Here is a 17,458-nt window from a genome sequence, read left to right as displayed (position 1 = left end):
AATGTCAGGTGCAACTCTGGGGAAGAGTGAACAAGAAAGGGACCTGGGTGTACTGATAGATAGGACCCTGAAGCCGTCGGCACAATGCGCGGCAGCGGCAAAGAAGGCAAATAGAATGTTGGGCATGATAAAGAAAGGAATCTCGAGTAGATCGGAGAAAGTTATAATGCCGCTTTATAGGGCAATGGTCAGACCACACTTGGAATACTGCGTCCAACATTGGTCTCCCTACCTAAAGAAGGATATAAAACTACTGGAGAGGGTGCAGAGACGAGCAACAAAACTGGTGAAGGGTATGGAGAGACTGGAATATGAGGATAGACTTATAACACTAGGATTGTTCTCCCTTGAGAAAAGGAGAATGCGTGGGGATATGATCGAGACCTTCAAAATACTGAAAGGAATCGACAAAATAGAGCAGAGAAGATTATTTACACTGTCCAATTTGACACGGACTAGAGGACATGGAATGAAGCTAAGGGGGGACAGGTTCAGGACTAATGTCAGGAAGTTCTGCTTCACTCAGAGAGTGGTTGACACCTGGAATGCCCTCCCAGAGGAGATTATTGCGGAATCGACCGTCCTAGGCTTCAAGAGCAAACTAGATGCATATCTCCTTAAGAGAGGCATATAAAGATATGGTGGACTATAAATTACGCCAGGTGTACACCTGGCGGGGCCTCCGCGTGTGCGGATCGCCGGACTTGATGGACCGAAGGTCTGATCCGGAGATGGCAGTTCTTATGTTCTTATGTTCTTATGAAAGACTGAAGAGGTTAGCGGCGATATTATTGGCTTCTATAAAATCCTGAGTGGTTTAGAATGGGAACAAGTGGATCAAATTTTTACTCCATGAAAAATTACAAAGCCTAGGAGGACACTTAATGAAGTTACAGGGAAGTACTTTTTTTTTTAGTTTTGAACATCATGTTTATTGAGAATTCCAACAGAACCCAACAGCAATGCCATAGCATACAGAAGGACAAAAACATTAATCAAGTAAGGAACTACAAACAAAGCTGAGAACTCCAGTATATAAATCATAAAGAAATCCTAGCCAGAAGTACATAAACATAACAATGCCATGCGAGGTAGAAAAGACTGCCCAGTCAAGAGCCCAAAAGCTACATTTCATTCCATCCATCCGCAAAAGAGGGACAAGGTATGGTGGTTTTTATTTTTTTTTTTTTTTGGGGGGGTGGTTATTGTTTGTTTTATTTAATCTTTAATATACTGTTTATCAAAACAAACCTAAACGGTTTACAATTATTAAATATTAATATAATAAAAGATAAAAATAGAGGGGACAACAAAACATGTAGACTTACTGGTACCAAAGGGAAGAGGTGGGAAAGATGGTCACCTAGTTCCACAGAATTTCCATTTTGTTTCACCCCAAATGAGAGGCACCAAGCTCGGGGTCGCCTACCACCATCCAAAAACAGATACAAACTCCCAGACAATCCATTCACACTCCACGCACACCGCACAGCATTCGCACCATCCCCTCCCCCACCGGACCCCATGCCCTTCCTACCCGTTACCGGAGACTGGTGGTAACTGTAAATAGGCCCTCCACAGAGTGACATAGCCCAAAGTAGCACGGTTCGTAGCATGTTTGTAATAGTTCAGTTCAAAGCGGGCTACCGCTGTCATGTGAGCAGCCCAGCTCGATACTGGAATCTGCCCCCCACTGTGTCCAGAATTGTAATTAAGGGCTAGATTCACTAAGCCCACTGATCAAGTTCCGACCACTTAGCGACCTGATTTCCCTCCAACCCGATTCACTAACCTCTGTCCCGATCATCCTCCGATCCGCACATGCAAATGAGGGGGAACAGCATTCAAATGTAGGCAGGAAGCGATTCACAAAAAAAAATGAGGGACACTGACTGGGCTAACCGATCCAAAAATAAGCGACTGCTGAGAACCAGTCGCTCAGGTCCTTTCCGACTGCCTTATCTTCTGCTGCCCTGCTCTCTGCTCTGCGCAGTGCGCAACAGCGGCAAAGAAGGCAAACAGGATGTTGGGCATGATAAAGAAGGGAATCACGAGTAGATCGGCGGACGTCATAATGCCGCTTTACAGAGCAATGGTCAGACCACACCTGGAGTACTGTGTCCAGCATTGGTCTCCCTACCTAAAAAAGGATGTGACCCTGCTGGAGAGGGTGCAGAGGCGAGCCACGAAGCTAGTAGAAGGTATGGAAAATTTGAGCTACAAAGAACGCCTCAGAAAACTGGGCTTATTCACCCTTGAGAAGAGAAGACTGCGAGGGGATATGATAGAGACTTATAAAATAATAAAAGGATTCGACAAAATAGAGCGAGAAGCATCGTTATTCACGTTGTCCAATGTGAATTGGACAAGAGGTCATTGACTGAAATTGAGAGGCAACAGGCCCAGGACAAATACCAGGAAGTTCTGTTTCACGCAGCGTGTGGTGGACGCTTGGAATGCTCTCCCGGAGGAGGTTGTGACGGAGACCACCATTCTGGGTTTCAAGGGCAAGTTGGATGCACACCTTCTTGCAAATCACATTGAGGGATACAGATAAACAGGTCTTCATCGGGGAACACTTAGCTTAGCCTCCGCGTGTGCGGGTCACCGGACTGGATGGACCAAAGGTCTGATTCGGTGAAGGCGTTTCTTATGTTCTTATGTATGCTCTCTGCCCCATCTGCTCTCTTCCCCGAAGTGCAAGCCCGTGGTTTTAACCCGCGGGTTTAAAGCGGGTTAAAACAACAGGCTCACAAATAAAAAGTAAAAAGCTCTGCTAGGCACGGAGGGCCAGAACATGCGCAGACCATCTACAGATGGTCAGATCCCCATATTTCTTGTGGATGTCCTGATACCTGGTTGGGGGTGTATGTGTATTTGTATATGTGTGTGTGCATGTGCAGCATGAGGTGTGTGTTGCTTCTGGTGCTTCTTTGACATTCGCTCTAGGTGTAGCAGCTTCGCCATTTCTGGAATGCAGTTGGGCTGCTGCTGCCTCAGGAACTCAATCTGCAGCTCTCAGAGCTGTGATCTACCGTCAAAGGAATGTTGCTACTTACAACAATTGCGTCTTTTTTTTCTTTCTTTCTTTCTTTCTATTCCATAAGCTTCTTGCAGAAATATTACAGTATCAATTCTGACATCCTGGTTGGCTAAAAATAACAGCTGAACTAATTGTGGTTCAGAATAAAAACTGTTGGCAAGTGCCCCACTTAACGGCACCAGAGCCAGGTACGGCAGCGAGATTCCTGTCATTCCACAGGAATCTCGCTGCCTGAACTCTAACAACTGGAATGAATCACATCCATAATTTAGTGCACAGGCATTGCTTTCCCCCAAAACTGGTCAGTTTGGATATTTAAATGTCAGGTGTGTCATCTCTCCTTGAGAAATATATGAAATCTGGGTTAATTTCCTGCCTGTACAGCCCATTTCACGTCTGGAAAAGGGCACTTTAGAAATTGTGCTGAAGTGGATGTGTAAATTCATACTGACCACATGTAGGCATTGCCTGGAGAACTGTGTGGGTGTGGGGACAACGTTTGATCATATTTTAAAAAGAAATTGGCTCAAACTTTCCTATATTTATAATAGACAGTGGTGTAGTAAGGGAGGTGGGAGGCAGGAGGGGCGGTCTGCCCCTGGCGCACTCTTGCTGAGGGTATGGCACTGCTTTCCACCCCTCCCCTGCTTCTCTCCTTGCCATGCACGGGTGTCCCTTGCCTTTCCCCATACCTTTTCTTACGCCCCCGGCATCGCGTCGGCATCGGCGCTCTCTCTGACGTCACTTCCAGGACCCACACCTAGGAAGTGATGCCAAAGGGCGAGCCGACACCGATGTGGGCATGCTGCTCACACTAGAGAAGTTAAAAAGGTACGGGAAATGGGAAAGTGTGCATGTGCAGTGTGGGGGTGGGGAGGGGGGGCAGGGAAGACGGCGGGGCGTCACTGCACCGAGCACCTCTCACCTTTACTATGTCACTCATAATAGGGGTTCCAATAAATATGATGTTATTTTCAGAATAAATATATACTCGGAAATTACCTTAATAACACATCCACACCTCTTCCCAAGTGTACAACAGAACTTAAATACACCTTTAAGGTAGCATATCTTCGGGCCTCAGTACCACCACTCCACCGCTCTCAACTTTTATAAAGCGGGAAGAATTACGTGAGAAATCCTTACTGGCCCATCCAGGGAGGACCCAGAGGACCTGGAGATGACCAGGAGGGTCTAGAGCAGAGGTGCCCAAAAGGTCAATCACGATCGACCAGTAAGATGGGCTCTGTGATAGACTCGCATTGCCTTTGCGTTCTCCCTGCTTCCCCAATGACAGGCCAGCAGCGACTGCAGATGCAGAAGCGCCGGGCAACCCAGCCTTCCCCCACCTGCCTCAACTGGCCCGGAACTTCCTCTCCGACGTCAGAATTGATGTCTGGGGAAAGGCTGGTGGGCCCAGCACTTCTGAAGTCGCTGCTGGCCTGTTGCGGCATCGGGGAACAGGGAGAACTTGGTGGCAACAGCGGCTTGGGGGCCTGTTCCCAGATGGCAGCGGTGCTTGGGGGCCTGATCTCAGACAACGGCTCCGGTGGTGGCTTGGGGAGAAAGAAAGGACAGACAGAGAGAAAGAAAGAAAGGGGAGACAGGGAGACAGAAAGACAGGGAGGCAGAACAGGGACACAGAAAGACAGACAGGGAGGGAGACAGAAATAAAGAAAGGAGGGGCAGGGAGACAGAAAGACAGAGAAAGAGAAAGAAAGTAAGAAAGGGAGGCAGGGAGACAGCAAGAAAGACAGACAGACAGAGAGAAAGAAAGAAAGGGGGGCAGGGAGAGAGGAAGAAAAAGTTGAAGGAGGGAATGGAATGTGTCGGGGGGCAGGCAGGGAGACAGGAAGAAAAAGTTGGACTTATGGAAGGACAGAGATGTTGGTTAGGGAATGGAATGAGGTCTGGAGGAGAGGAAGCATGCAGGAGGCTGAAAGAAGGGAAGAAATATTGGATGCACAGTCAGAAGAAGAAAGTGAAACCAGAGACTCAAGAAATCACCAGACAACAAAGGTAGGAAAATGATTTATTTTCAATTTAGTGATCAAAATGTGTCCGTTTTGAGAATTTATATCTGCTGTCTATATTTTACACTATGGCCCCCTTTTACTATACCGCAGTAGTGGATTTTAGCGCAGGGATCCTATGAGTGTTGAGAGCAGCGCGGGGCATTCAGCGCAGCTCCCTCTGCTAAAAAACGCTTTTGCGATTTAGTAAAAAGGGAGAGGTTATATTTTTCTATTTTTGTATAGTTGTTACTGAGGTGATAGTGCATATTTTAAAGTCATCTGTCTTGACCTCTTTGAACCCCCCCCAAATATAAATGATAATTACATTTTCTCTGCGTACAGTGTGCTTTGTGTATTTTTAAAATTTTATTGTTGGTAGATCATTTTGACTTGGTCATTTTAAAAGCAGCTCGCAAGCCCAAAAAATTGTGGGCACCCCTGGTTTAGAGGAACCTGGTCAGGAGTTTTGAGTGTGTGTGAATGATGTGATGTTTAACTGTTGTGTTTTAACAGTCTTTGGCCGAGCACAAGGAAGATCAGCGAGCACCTGGTGGTCAACAGGAAGAAATCTGAGTCCCTTTCTTGTGCATATTCCCTCTGTCTGCCACACCCCTTTCACTCGTACCTGCAAATGCATGTGCTGTGAAGTCTGTGCACCTACTCATAGCCAATGAGTGGAAGCCAATTTTCAGTCTGGGAATTTAATGCAGATAACTGCTTAATTACAGTCCTTTGAAAAGGATGTCACATTGTCTCCACTCAGTCTATATCCTAGCAGAGGTACAGAAGAAAAGCAAGTGCTGCTGTTTTTCCTTTCATTTCCAAAGCAATGTGACACTTAAATTTGTCTAGATTGAACGCGATTGAGGCAGTGCATGGTCCTTTGCAAGCATTTACCGCCAGCCACATACAGCCCCAGAAGGATTCCCTCTGATGTTGGCCCCCGAATAGCCAATATTGGTCAGAGGGAGGCCTTCTGGGTCAGCCGTGGGCAGCATGTTAGAACCACTTTGTGAAGAAGCATGTGCAGCTGCCTGGAAGGAAGGAGGAGGAAAGAGGTACACACCGTTGGATCCCCACAAGAGAAGAGCTGCAGCCATATGGCCAAAGAGCTGCATATGGCTCTCGAGCCACAGGTTGCCAACCCAATTCTAGTAGAATAGGCTTCAAAGAGGTGCTTTTTTAGTGCCTAAATCTAGGCACTGACTTGGTTTGTGTCACATAGGAAGTACATTAGAACATCAGAATTGACATACTTGGACAGACTGAAGTTTCATCAGACTGTTTTCTAATCAGTAGCCAACCTAGGTCTCAAGTACCTAGTTAGATCCCAAGTAGTAAAACAGATTTTATGCCTCCTAGGAATAAGCAGTGGATTTCCCCAAGCCATCTCAATAATGGCCTATGGGCTTCGCTTTTAGGAAATTAACCAAGCCTTTTTTAAAACCCTGCTAAGCTAACTGATTTTACCACATCATAAGACATTAATTTTGACTGGACGCTTTGCCTCAGGGCCACGTTTTTAGAAAAGTTCTTACCTGTTTTGTGATGAAGGAGCTGGAGAAGGTCACGGCAGACCAGAAGAAGATCCCACAGCTCAGAATGATCTTCCTGTTGAAACGATCCCCTATGTAACCGAAGATTGGAGCTGCCACCATGAAACTGCAGATGAAAACTGAAGAGAAAAAATAATAATTATGAAAAAACCAAGTACTATAAATAGCACAGAGAACATACAAATTCATTTTCAGTCACAAAGGGCTCCTTTTACAAAACTGTGGCAAAAAGTGGCCTTAGCAACTCTCTTACGGGGGTCTTTTTCACACGCTAAGGCCATTTCTACTGCATTCAAGTTTCCAAGTTTTATTAAAATTTGATATCCCGCCAATCATGAAATATCTACGTGGCTTACAATACAATTATAAAAAAATGGGGAGTGTTTTAAAAACACAACATGAATGTGCAGAAAAAATGGAAGACGTACATTAACAGATAGTAAAGACAACCCCCCCCCCAACAAACCCCACACCGGGAAACACATAAGGAAAGGGAAGGTTTTAAAGCTCAGTCCGACTAGCTGAGTTTAACTCACAACCTTGTAAAAATAGCTCTTAAGAATGTAAAGACAAGCATCGGTTAGCACGCTTTCTTTAAGGACCCCTAAGAAAGGTCTGAAGTCTAAGATGAATAGGAAGTAAATTCCATAATTCTGGTCCTCGATCAGAAAAAAATTGAACTACGCATAGTATCTACAAAAATTGCTTTAAATGTAGGCTCCGGACTATTCCCTTTGGAGGAGCCGCATGATTGCTCTCTTGATGTGGGAGCGCAGGGATGTGGCTGATTTGTCTTCTCGTCAGGGTCGTCTTTTCCAGACCACTTGGGAACCTTTTTGGACTACTTTGACCCCTCTGGCTCATAGCCGGATACTTAATTGAAGCTTTTGTTTGTACTTATCCTTTTGTGACTTTTCCTGTATAGTTTGCTATTCTGATTCTTTGTTCATTTGTGTTTGGAAGGAGGACCCAGGGGTGGGTGTTGGGGGTGTGGGTGTTTTGGTTGGGGTTTGGGGGGGGAGGTCTTTTGGGGGGATATTTCAAACTTTTGAGCTGGTTTTGTACTTTTGTGTTACCTTGCTGTTTTCTTGATTGCTCACTAAAATATATTTGACCATAGTTTCAAGTTTTATTTATATTTGATTAATCGCTTAATTAAATTATTTCTAAGCGAGTTACAGTTTGTAAATAAACATGATAATAAAACAGTAAATAACATAAAATATTAAAAATTTGACAATTTATACATAAAAAAAATAAAAAAAAGAGGATAAAACAGGTTAATAATATATAAAATTACGAATTATATATTATAAGGTACAAAGAACATAAAATTACAAAAATTTTAACTTAACAATTATATACTAAAATAAGAATTCAATAATATAACGGATCTTGACATTTAAAAAGAGCACATGATTAATTTTAAATGTTAAAAGCGTCTTTAAATAAAAAGCATTTTAAATTATTTTTGAAATCGTTTAAGTTATTTATTTCTCTTAAGTGTAAAGGTAAAGAGTTCCAGAGTTGAGGTGCTATTACAGAAAACATATCCTGACGGCGGGTTCCAATGATTTTTAAAGAAGGAATAGTTAGAAGTTTGTGGTTGTTTGAACGTAAAGAACGTGAGGAATTATAGGGGATAAGTAATTTGTTTATGAATTGGGGTTCATTGGTATCTAAGGTTTTGAAAGTTAACAATAGAATTTTATAGGTAATCCGATGATTAATAGGGAGCCAGTGTGATTTAATTAAGAAAGGAGTCACATGGTCATATTTTTTTCCTTTATTTTCTGGAGGGAACATAAGGAGTTATATATCTACTAAGGTAAGAGGAAGCATCTGCAACACAAATTTTAAAAACTAATAACAGTATTTTATAAATTATACGGTGAGAGATGAGTAACTAGTGTGCTGATTTTAAGAGGTGTAACGTGATCAAATTTCTTATGGCCTGTAATCAACTTTGCGGTAGGGCGGTATACAAAAATAAATTATTATTATTATTTATTATTCTGATCCATAGAGTTTCGTGGTGTGGGTTTTATGGGGTAGATCACAAGGGGGAAAATTCTATAAGAAGCGTCCAAAGGTTAGGCGCCGAAATAGGTACCGTTAAGCGCGATTCAAATAAAACTGGGTGCTGTTTAATGAATCACGCTGAGTGGCACCTATTTTGGAGGCACCCAAGAAATAGGCCAGCTCTAGGCACAACTAAAAGTTAGGTGGCCATGCGAGCGCTTAAGCAGGCTTAAGAGCAGCGATTCTGTAACAAGACGCTTAGCACGAAGCCACGCCCACGCCTTACATGCATAGTGCCTATTTTTTTGAAGGCCGCCTAAATTTTTAGAGGCGGCTTGTTCCAGAATCGCTCTTTCTTGATAGGGCGCCTAAGTTTCAATTATTGCTGATTCTAAAGCTTAATTGAGCTTGTTATTCAATTTAGAGAGGCGCCTATCGAGTTGGGCGCCTCCAAAATAGGGGCCTAATATTAGGTGCTGGTTAAAGATTTGGGCCAAGGTCTTTTCCCAGCCCACAGCATGAATGTCCAAGGGTCGGACACGACTGAATGGATAGTAGTAGTAATCAACTTTATAGCACTATTTTGAACTAATTGTAATCTTTAAAGTTCTTTTGTCTGGATGGCTGATTTTCTGGGGTGGGGGGGGGTTCTGTTAATGTTGCCATTAGTGTGCAGCCTTTAAACACAATTAACATAGTAACCTAGTAACATAGTAGATGACGGCAGATAAAGACCCGAATGGTCCATCCAGTCTGCCCAACCTGATTCAATTTAAATTTTTTAATTTTTTCTTCTTAGCTATTTCTGGGCAAGAATCCAAAGCTTTACCCGGTACTGTGCTTGGGTTCCAACTGCCGAAATCTCTGTTAAGACCCACTCCAGCCCATCTACACCCTCCCAGCCATGGAAGCCCTCCCCTGCCCATCCTCCACCAAACGGCCATACACAGACACAGACCGTGCAAGTCTGCCCAGTAACTGGCCTAGTTCAATATTAACACAGGAGCACTTACCGACACCTATTTTGTAGGTGATAAAGGCTCATGCAGTAATCCTGCGCTAACCAGTTAGCGTGTGCTAATGCAGACATGCTAGCTGATTAGAGCAGGAATGACTGCTCTCCAACCCCAGACACGCACCCTCCCCACCCAAACAGGGCAGGATTAACCAATAGGCCCAGTAGGCACGTGCCTAGGGCCCAAAATGGTCACGGCGGCCCGATGAAGGAGGGCATCAACATTGTTCTTTCCAAACGAGAAAAGGCCCCTCCAGCATCAATCGGCAACGTGCCCCCCCTCCGATCAGCAATGCGGCTCCCCCTCCCTATCGACGGAAAGTAAGACAAGCAAGCAATGCGGGTAAGAAAGGCAACGGGAACTGTAATTTTGCAAGCGGTGCTGCTTGCCCAAAGCTTCCCTCTGACGCAGCTTCCTGTTTCTGCCTGGGCGCAGGGTGGGGTGGGGCGGGGCAGGGGGGCCCATTGTATTTGTGTGCCTAGGGGCCCTCGACGAATTAATCCTGCCCTGCCCCCAAATACAAAAATATTTTGTAGTGCTTGCTGATTTGGGACTTGCTGCAGGACACCTGAGCTTGTCCAATTCATGTTTTTGGAAATGAAGGTTTTAAAATCAAACAGATTTTGTTAAAAATGCCAATGAATCTTCCAAAGGATACACTGCACATTAAACCTATGAATTAATGTGTACATACAATCAATTTTCATACATTAAAATGCCCTAATGCAGATTTTTAAAAAAAATAACATAAATATATGAAATAACTAAAAACAAACAAACCAAAAACCTACCAGTAATGAAAATTAGGGAAAACTCAAAATGTCTAAAAACAGCATTTTTTGCATGTGCACATCTCTAGTTAAGGCCTGTTATATCTCTCTGTGAAATGCTTAATGCAACCTTCTGTATTACCTACAAGGAATTCTCTAAGCTCCATAATGTAGGACTTCCCCCCACTGTCCTGGGATGTCACAGCCAGTGGGGATTTCAGGATAACCACAATAAACAGGCATAGCTTATTTTAAAGAATTATGGTTCTTGGAGTTTAGAGCTTATAAATTCAGGTGGTTATTTTCAAACCTATTAGAGGCTTTGGGACAGCACAAAATGTCGGTGCATAGCTGTCTTTGCATTTCAAAATTACATTTTAGATAAATTAGATTCCATTTCTTACATGACTTTATTAAAACATCAAGTGGCCCTTTAACTCAAGCTTAGTGCATGGTAACAGACACGAACATGCCCTAAATTCTTGGCATCCTATTCTATACCTATGCTCCATGTGTCCGTTAGCGAACGCTAAGCTTTAGCAAAACAACCCCTAAAAATGACTATACTGTCTTTGTCGCTTTCATCTTCCCTAGCAGTCACACGCTCTGCCAATCCTCATTATCCCTGTCACTTCTCTGACTATGTCATTCCCTTAACCTTGTCCTCACTCAGCCTCATTTTCATTTCCCTGCCCTATGGCTGGCAGTCTCTTTTTCTCGGTCCTTTATTCAGAAAATGTATCTCTGCCTCTAGAGATGCTCCTGCATTGACCTGTGTTGTTCTTTTCTTTGACCTTGCTCTTGTCCCATATACCCAGTCCTTTTCTGCTCCTGCTCTTTATTTTTATATTCCTTTTCCCGTCTGCACATCATTATTATCATTAATTATTCTGCACACTGCAGCAGCTGGCACTCAGTTCTGTTTACTTCTTGGAATGTTCTGCATGCATGCCTCTTACATTCTGCAGTATTATCCTGTTCTACCTTACCAGCTTTCTTTCCTAGTGAACATCCCAAATCTTTCGCATGTTTTCCAGGGACAGGAACTCCTCTGTTACCCCACAGCCCGGGATGCTAAATGCGTTTGGTGCTCCAGGCTATGGTGGAGATCTTTACTGTGCCTTAGTAGGGGGGGGGGAGGGGAGGGGTATATGTTAAATCAAATAAAGCAGGCTTGTGTTGAACTTCACAAGTTGTGTTATTTGTGCAAAAATAATGCCAGTTTTGAGCTGACATTGTTTCCTTCTAGAAACATCAAGCCAATAATGCTCATCCAGATACCCCCAGGCACCAGCTTAAAGGGGCTGAAGTTTATAAAGTGCTGTGCAGACCCCCTAGTCAATATAAGCTCAAATGTGCGGCGGCAGCAAAAAAGGCGAACAGAATGCTACGATTGATAAAGAAGGGGATCATGAAGGGGATCACGAACAGATCGGAGAAGGTTAGCATGCCGCTGTACCGGGCATGGTGTGCCCTCACCTGGAGTACTGCGTCCAGCACTGGTCGCCGTACATGAAGAAGGACACGGTATTACTTGAAAGGGTCCAGAGAAGAGCGACTAAAATGGTTAAGGGGCTGGAGGAGTTGCCGTACAGTGAAAGATTAGGGAAACTGGGCCTTTTCTCCCTCAAACACAGGAGATTGAGAGGGGACATGATCGAAACATTCAAGGTACTACAGGGGATAGACTTAGTAGATAAGGACAGGTTGTTCACCCTCTCCAAGGTAGGGAGAACGAGAGGGCACCCTCTAAAATTGAAAGGGGATAGATTTCGTACGAACGTAAGGAAGTTCTTCTTGACCCAGAGAGTGGTAGAAAACTGGAACGCTCGTCCAGAGTCTGTCATAGGGGAAAACACCCTCCGGGGATTCAAGACAAAGTTAGACAAGTTCATAATGAACAAGGACGTACGCTGGTAGGACTAGTCTCAGTTAGGGTGCTGGTCTTTGACCTGAGGGCCGCTGCGTGAGCGGACTGCTGGGCATGATGGACCATTGGTCTGACCCAGCAGCGGCACTTCTTATGTTCATATGTTTCAACTGTCCGCCAAGCCCCTTCCTTTACCTTGTTTAAAATAAGACTGAAAACCCACCTTTTTGATATAGCCTTCAATCCATAACCTTACTCCCCATTGCTCACCAACCCAGCCAGCAGATTAACCGTTCCCCTTAACTGTATCCATGACATCCTGTTAGTCTGTCTTGTCTGTTTAGATTGTAAGCTCTTTCGAGCAGGGACCATCTTCTTTGTGACTCTGTACAGCACTGCGTACATCTGGTAGCGCTATACAAATTGCAGCTCTACTTGCTCGAGGAGCGCAGAGAGAGGGGGGGACATGATCGAGACGTTCAAGAATCTCTCGGGCCGCATAGAGACGGAGGAAGATATCTTCCTTTTCAAGGGTCCCACGACAACAAGAGGGCATCCGTGGAAAATTAGGGGAGGGAAACTACGAGCTGACACCAGGAAATTCTTTTTCACAGAAAGGGGTGGTTGATCGCTGGAATAGTCTTCCACTGCATGTGATCGAGGCCAGCAGCGTGCCTGATTTTAAGGCCAAATGGGATCGTCACATGGGATCTATTCACAGGGCGAAGGTAGGGGAGGGACAATAGGGTGGGCAGACTAGATGGGCCTTGGCCCTTATCTGCCGTCTATTTCTATGTTTCTATATAGAAATAATTAATAGTAGTAGTAGAACCTTCATCATCAGGTATTAGCAGGTTTAAGCCTTTTGGCACAGGAACTCTTGTGTTAATCTTCTGAGCCTTGAGTCAGCTAAGCCAGAGCAGCAGTTCCTTCACTGCGCAGCTCAAACCTCCTAAGCTCTTGATTTCTTTTAGCAATTGCAACCAGTGCAGAGAGAACTTGCAGCCCCCTCACACCACTTAAGTCATCTGCCTTCAATGGCAGCAGTTGGATGATATCTTCAGATAGGGATGGGCAGTCATTTCCAATGAATATTGTTCATGGTTAAGAGGCTACACTTAAACTCTATGTGCAGTCTTTCCCTAGGGGCACAAATGCACAATGGTTTGCACGTGTGTATGAGTTCATGCATGTTTGCTCTCTCAGGAACGAGCGTGCACAATAAGGCAGATTCCATAAATGGGTATCCTACTGCTGTCTAGCAACCAATCAGGATGCACGTTTAAAAAAAAAAAAAGAAACCCCAAGACAGGACACCTACACTATAGGCATTTGTTGCGGTTGAGGGAGAGGCATTGGGACAATTAAGCTTGCCAAAGGCCTGGGTGTGGTTATACCTGGGCAGGGCTGTGACGGAACAAGGCGGGGCTGGGGGTAGAACAGGATGTGGCATGCATCTGGGATTTTTTGACGCAAAATATGGTAACCCTACCCATGCCTATCATCAGATGGGGGGGGGGGGGGTGGAGTATTTTAGCAGGGTTATCACAAGCCCTGTATGCACTGTCTCTACTGTACACAGATTGATCTCATGCGTATTCACTGTGGATATCCTAAAACCCATCACCACAGTAGGACAGTAGGTTGGGGAAGTTTTGTTATAAAACATCTGTGGGCTGCTCTGCTAAACATCTGCAGATTTTTAACTGATTATTTATTGCTCCATCTTCAACTCCATGTACAGTACAGTAAACCCTCCATCTAGACTACAACGGGAACTCACGGCAGCCATTTTGATGACGGCTCTGCACGGGGCAGGAGCATAGGACGATCGATCCTGCCCAGCATCGCCGCTAGACCACCAGGTAAGGTCTGGGGAAGGTCCGGGACGCAGCAGGGAGGCGGGTGTGGGTCACAGCCAGACCCGAAAGTTATCCGCGATATTTCAGTATTCGCGAGCTGGCTCCGCCCCTAACCCCTGCGAATATTAAGGGTCTGCTGCAGTAGGAAGCTAAGACCCTAGAACTCCATGGCCTTGGAAATTTTGTAACATTTTTATTCCCTTCCCACCCCGCTTGGAAACATCCATTTGGGTGGCAGCTCAATAAAGCATGAGACTTAATGACAGCAGGTTTTATGCTCATCCCTTCTGGCCCTGCTTAAACATGTCTTTTTTGCACCTGTTACTAGAATGTTGCAAATTGTGCTTTTGGCTCCTGTCCCTTACTGAGACTTCAACTCTCACATGTACTGAATACAACAGCCTTGTTCTTTCCCTTGCTACGATTAGCTACTGTTCTGTGGTCTAAAGTGTTGATGACAGCAAGTAAGTTCTGCACATTGTTTTGAATAAGCATTAAACATTAAGAACATAAGAATTGCCATACTGTAAAAGACCGAGGGTCCATCAAGACCAGTATCCTGCTTCCAATAGTGGCCAACCCAGGTCCCAAGTACCAAGCTAGATCCCAAGTGGTAAAACAGATTCTATGCTGCTTATCCTAGGAATAAGCAATGGATTTCTCCAAGCCATCTCAATAATGGCCTAAGGATTTCTGCCGTCTCTTTTTCAAACTGAAGAGACCTAGCTGCTTTAGCCTTTCCTCACAGGGTAGATTCAAAATAAGACATCCAAAGTTAGGCATTAGGATGCAGCATACATGTAATTTTGTAAACCGCATAGTTTTTATGCGGTATATAAATCCTATATAATAAAACCCTAGCCGCGCATGCGCACTTACCTGCGTGCTTCCGTGATCTCTGTTCTGTGATCAGTAGGTCCGTGGCCAGCAGGAGTGCGGATGCGGCGGCCAGACAACGCGGAGAAACACAGCACAGCCGGCGACTCCCCCCTCCCGCCCTCACTCACCACCAAAACCACCACCGCCAAAGCCTCCTCCTTCTGGCCGGCTCACCCGCCTTTAAATTAAGAGAAAAGCGCTGCACCGCGCTAACGCTGGCCTTGCCGTCTTCTGTCCACTGTGGCCCGCCCTCTCTGACTACTTTCTGTTTCCGCTAGGGTTGGCCGCAGTGGATAGAAGACGCCGAAGCCAGCTGTAGCGCGGTGCAGCGCTTTTCTCTCAATTTAAATGTGGCGGCTGGGAACGGGGCTGCGGGAAATGCTGCTGCTGCACAGGAAAGGCTGGGAAATGCTGCTGCTGCACAGGGAAGTGTGTGTGTGTGCGTGGGAAATGCTGATGCTGCAAAGGGAAGTGTGTGTGTGGTGGGGAAATGCTGCTTCTGCACAGGGAAGGCCGGGAAATGCTGCTGCTGCAAAGGGAAGTGTGTGTGTGGTGGGGAAATGCTGCTTCTGCACAGGGAAGGCCGGGAAATGCTGCTGCTGCACAAAGAAGTGTGTGTGTGGGGGGGGGGAAATGCTGCTTCTGCACAGGGAAGGCAGGGAAATGCTGCTGCTGCACAGGGAAGTGGAGGGGACAGAGAGGGAAAGGGGGCCTGGGAGCAATCTTGGTTTGCTTTGGGGGAGGGGAGACAGAAGAGGGCCATGGATATATTCTAGCACCCATTAATGTAACGTGCTTAAACACTAATTTTTTAATAAACTAGCTAATATTCTGTAAAAAAGTGAGCTGTGCAGAGAACGCCCTTTACAGAATACGAAGTTAGTGTACATTTTGGCCCTGATGCTATAAATGACACCTAAAATTAATCACCTAGGTCTGCACACCTAGCCAATCTAGGCACCTAACTTAGGCCTAGATTCACTAACAATAGCGACTCAATCGCTGTTGACCGATTTGCCAACTGTGATTGATTCACTATTAAGTTTGCATGCAAATGATTTGGGAGGGACCTGAGATGCCTGAGCCAATCAGGGCCTTATGCCCCTCCCCATGCATCACACGATGTGCTAGGGTAGGGCCTAAGACCCGCATTCGTGTCAGGCAGGACGGAGGAGAAAGAACAGAAGGACTTTGTAGTTCCTCCTGCTCCCACCGCTAGATGGAGACCTAAGGAGCAGGAGGGACTGAGCACCCCTCCTGCTCCAAACTATACATGTAATGGGGTTCACATTTTGGGGGGAGGGGGTAAAGCACCAATGGCAGTGCAATTTGTGGGGCGCATTTGTCCGCGTGTTTGTTGGGGGAGGATGCGTTTTTCTGACAGGCTTGCCTGTCTTTTATTCTTTTTTTTAATGGGACAGATATTTTGCGTGTGTATCTGTGTCATTAAAAAAAAAAAAAAAGAATAAAAATGACAGGCAGGCCCGTCAAAAAACAGCAGACCAGTCAGTAACACGGTTACCGCTCCTCAATAATGATATAGAATTTTTTAGAATATTCAATTTGGAATAACTATAACAGTCTCAAATGTCCAAATCCCGAATACAGAACAATATATTGGATGCTTTAGATTTTCCAGAAAGCCTCAGCCCCACCACTCCACTGCTCAATACATCTTAATAGCGCTACTAAGATGTATTGAGCGGTGGAGTGGTGGGGCTGAGGCTTTCTGGAAAATTAAAGCATCCATTATATTGTTCTTTATTCGGGATTTGGACATTTGAGACAGTAACACAGTTACCAACAGGTCTGCAGCAGTCGGATTTTAGGATAGTAAAATCCAATTCAAAATAGCCAAGCAATTGTTAGTGAATCAATCGCTTGGCTATTTTGCATAGGGTTTTACAAATTTGCATGGGAGGATCAGATCGGAGCTGTGAATGATCGGGACAGAGGTTAATGAATCAGGTTGGAGGGAAATCGGATTGCAAAGGGGTCGCAAACTGATCAGTACACGATCGGTTTGCTTAGTTAGTGCTGATAATTAACAATTAGAACTTTGTAATTGACATAAATTGCACTTAATTGTATGGGAGGTACCTACCACTAGTCCAAAAGTGCCATCTAGTCCAAAGCGCCTACCAGAAAGTAGGCATGGTTAGGGGCAGATTGTGGTTGTGTTTTTCATGTAGGGGTCTAATTTGGACTTAGGTGCTGGTAGGCGTACACCCCTCTGAACGTATTTTGTACTCATCCTGTATATATTATTTATTTTCTCTTTCTGGTGTATTCAAAAAGAAAAAAATAGAAGAAAAATGTTTTCTGGGGAAGGAGAAGAGATGTGGCAACTTGTAAGGGTTTACGGAGAATTTGCATTCTCACTCCCATGCAGTCTGTTACCTCTTGCTCAAGCAGTTCTGCCTCC

The 17,458-nt window shown here is 44.9% G+C and overlaps 1 protein-coding gene across 2 annotated transcripts in view; it reads right to left on the bottom strand.

The window, feature by feature from the left end:
• SPNS2 (sphingolipid transporter 2) overlaps positions 1–17,458 on the bottom strand; it is a 208,396-nt gene that overhangs the window by 110,484 nt on the left and 80,454 nt on the right. For both annotated transcript variants that reach the window (XR_004537091.1, XM_033921929.1), the window contains exon 3: positions 6,597–6,733. Coding sequence is in view for 1 of the 2 variants with exons in the window: in XM_033921929.1 (XP_033777820.1) it covers positions 6,597–6,733 (137 nt within the window). In the remaining variant the exon portion in view is untranslated. The remainder of the gene's footprint in view (positions 1–6,596; positions 6,734–17,458) is intronic.

The sequence above is a fragment of the Geotrypetes seraphini genome, chromosome 15, assembly GCF_902459505.1.
Source record: "Geotrypetes seraphini chromosome 15, aGeoSer1.1, whole genome shotgun sequence".
Classification (NCBI taxonomy): domain Eukaryota; kingdom Metazoa; phylum Chordata; class Amphibia; order Gymnophiona; family Dermophiidae; genus Geotrypetes; species Geotrypetes seraphini.
The sequence above is the reverse complement of the archived record's forward strand: the minus strand, read 5'-3'. Positions and strand labels throughout refer to the sequence as shown.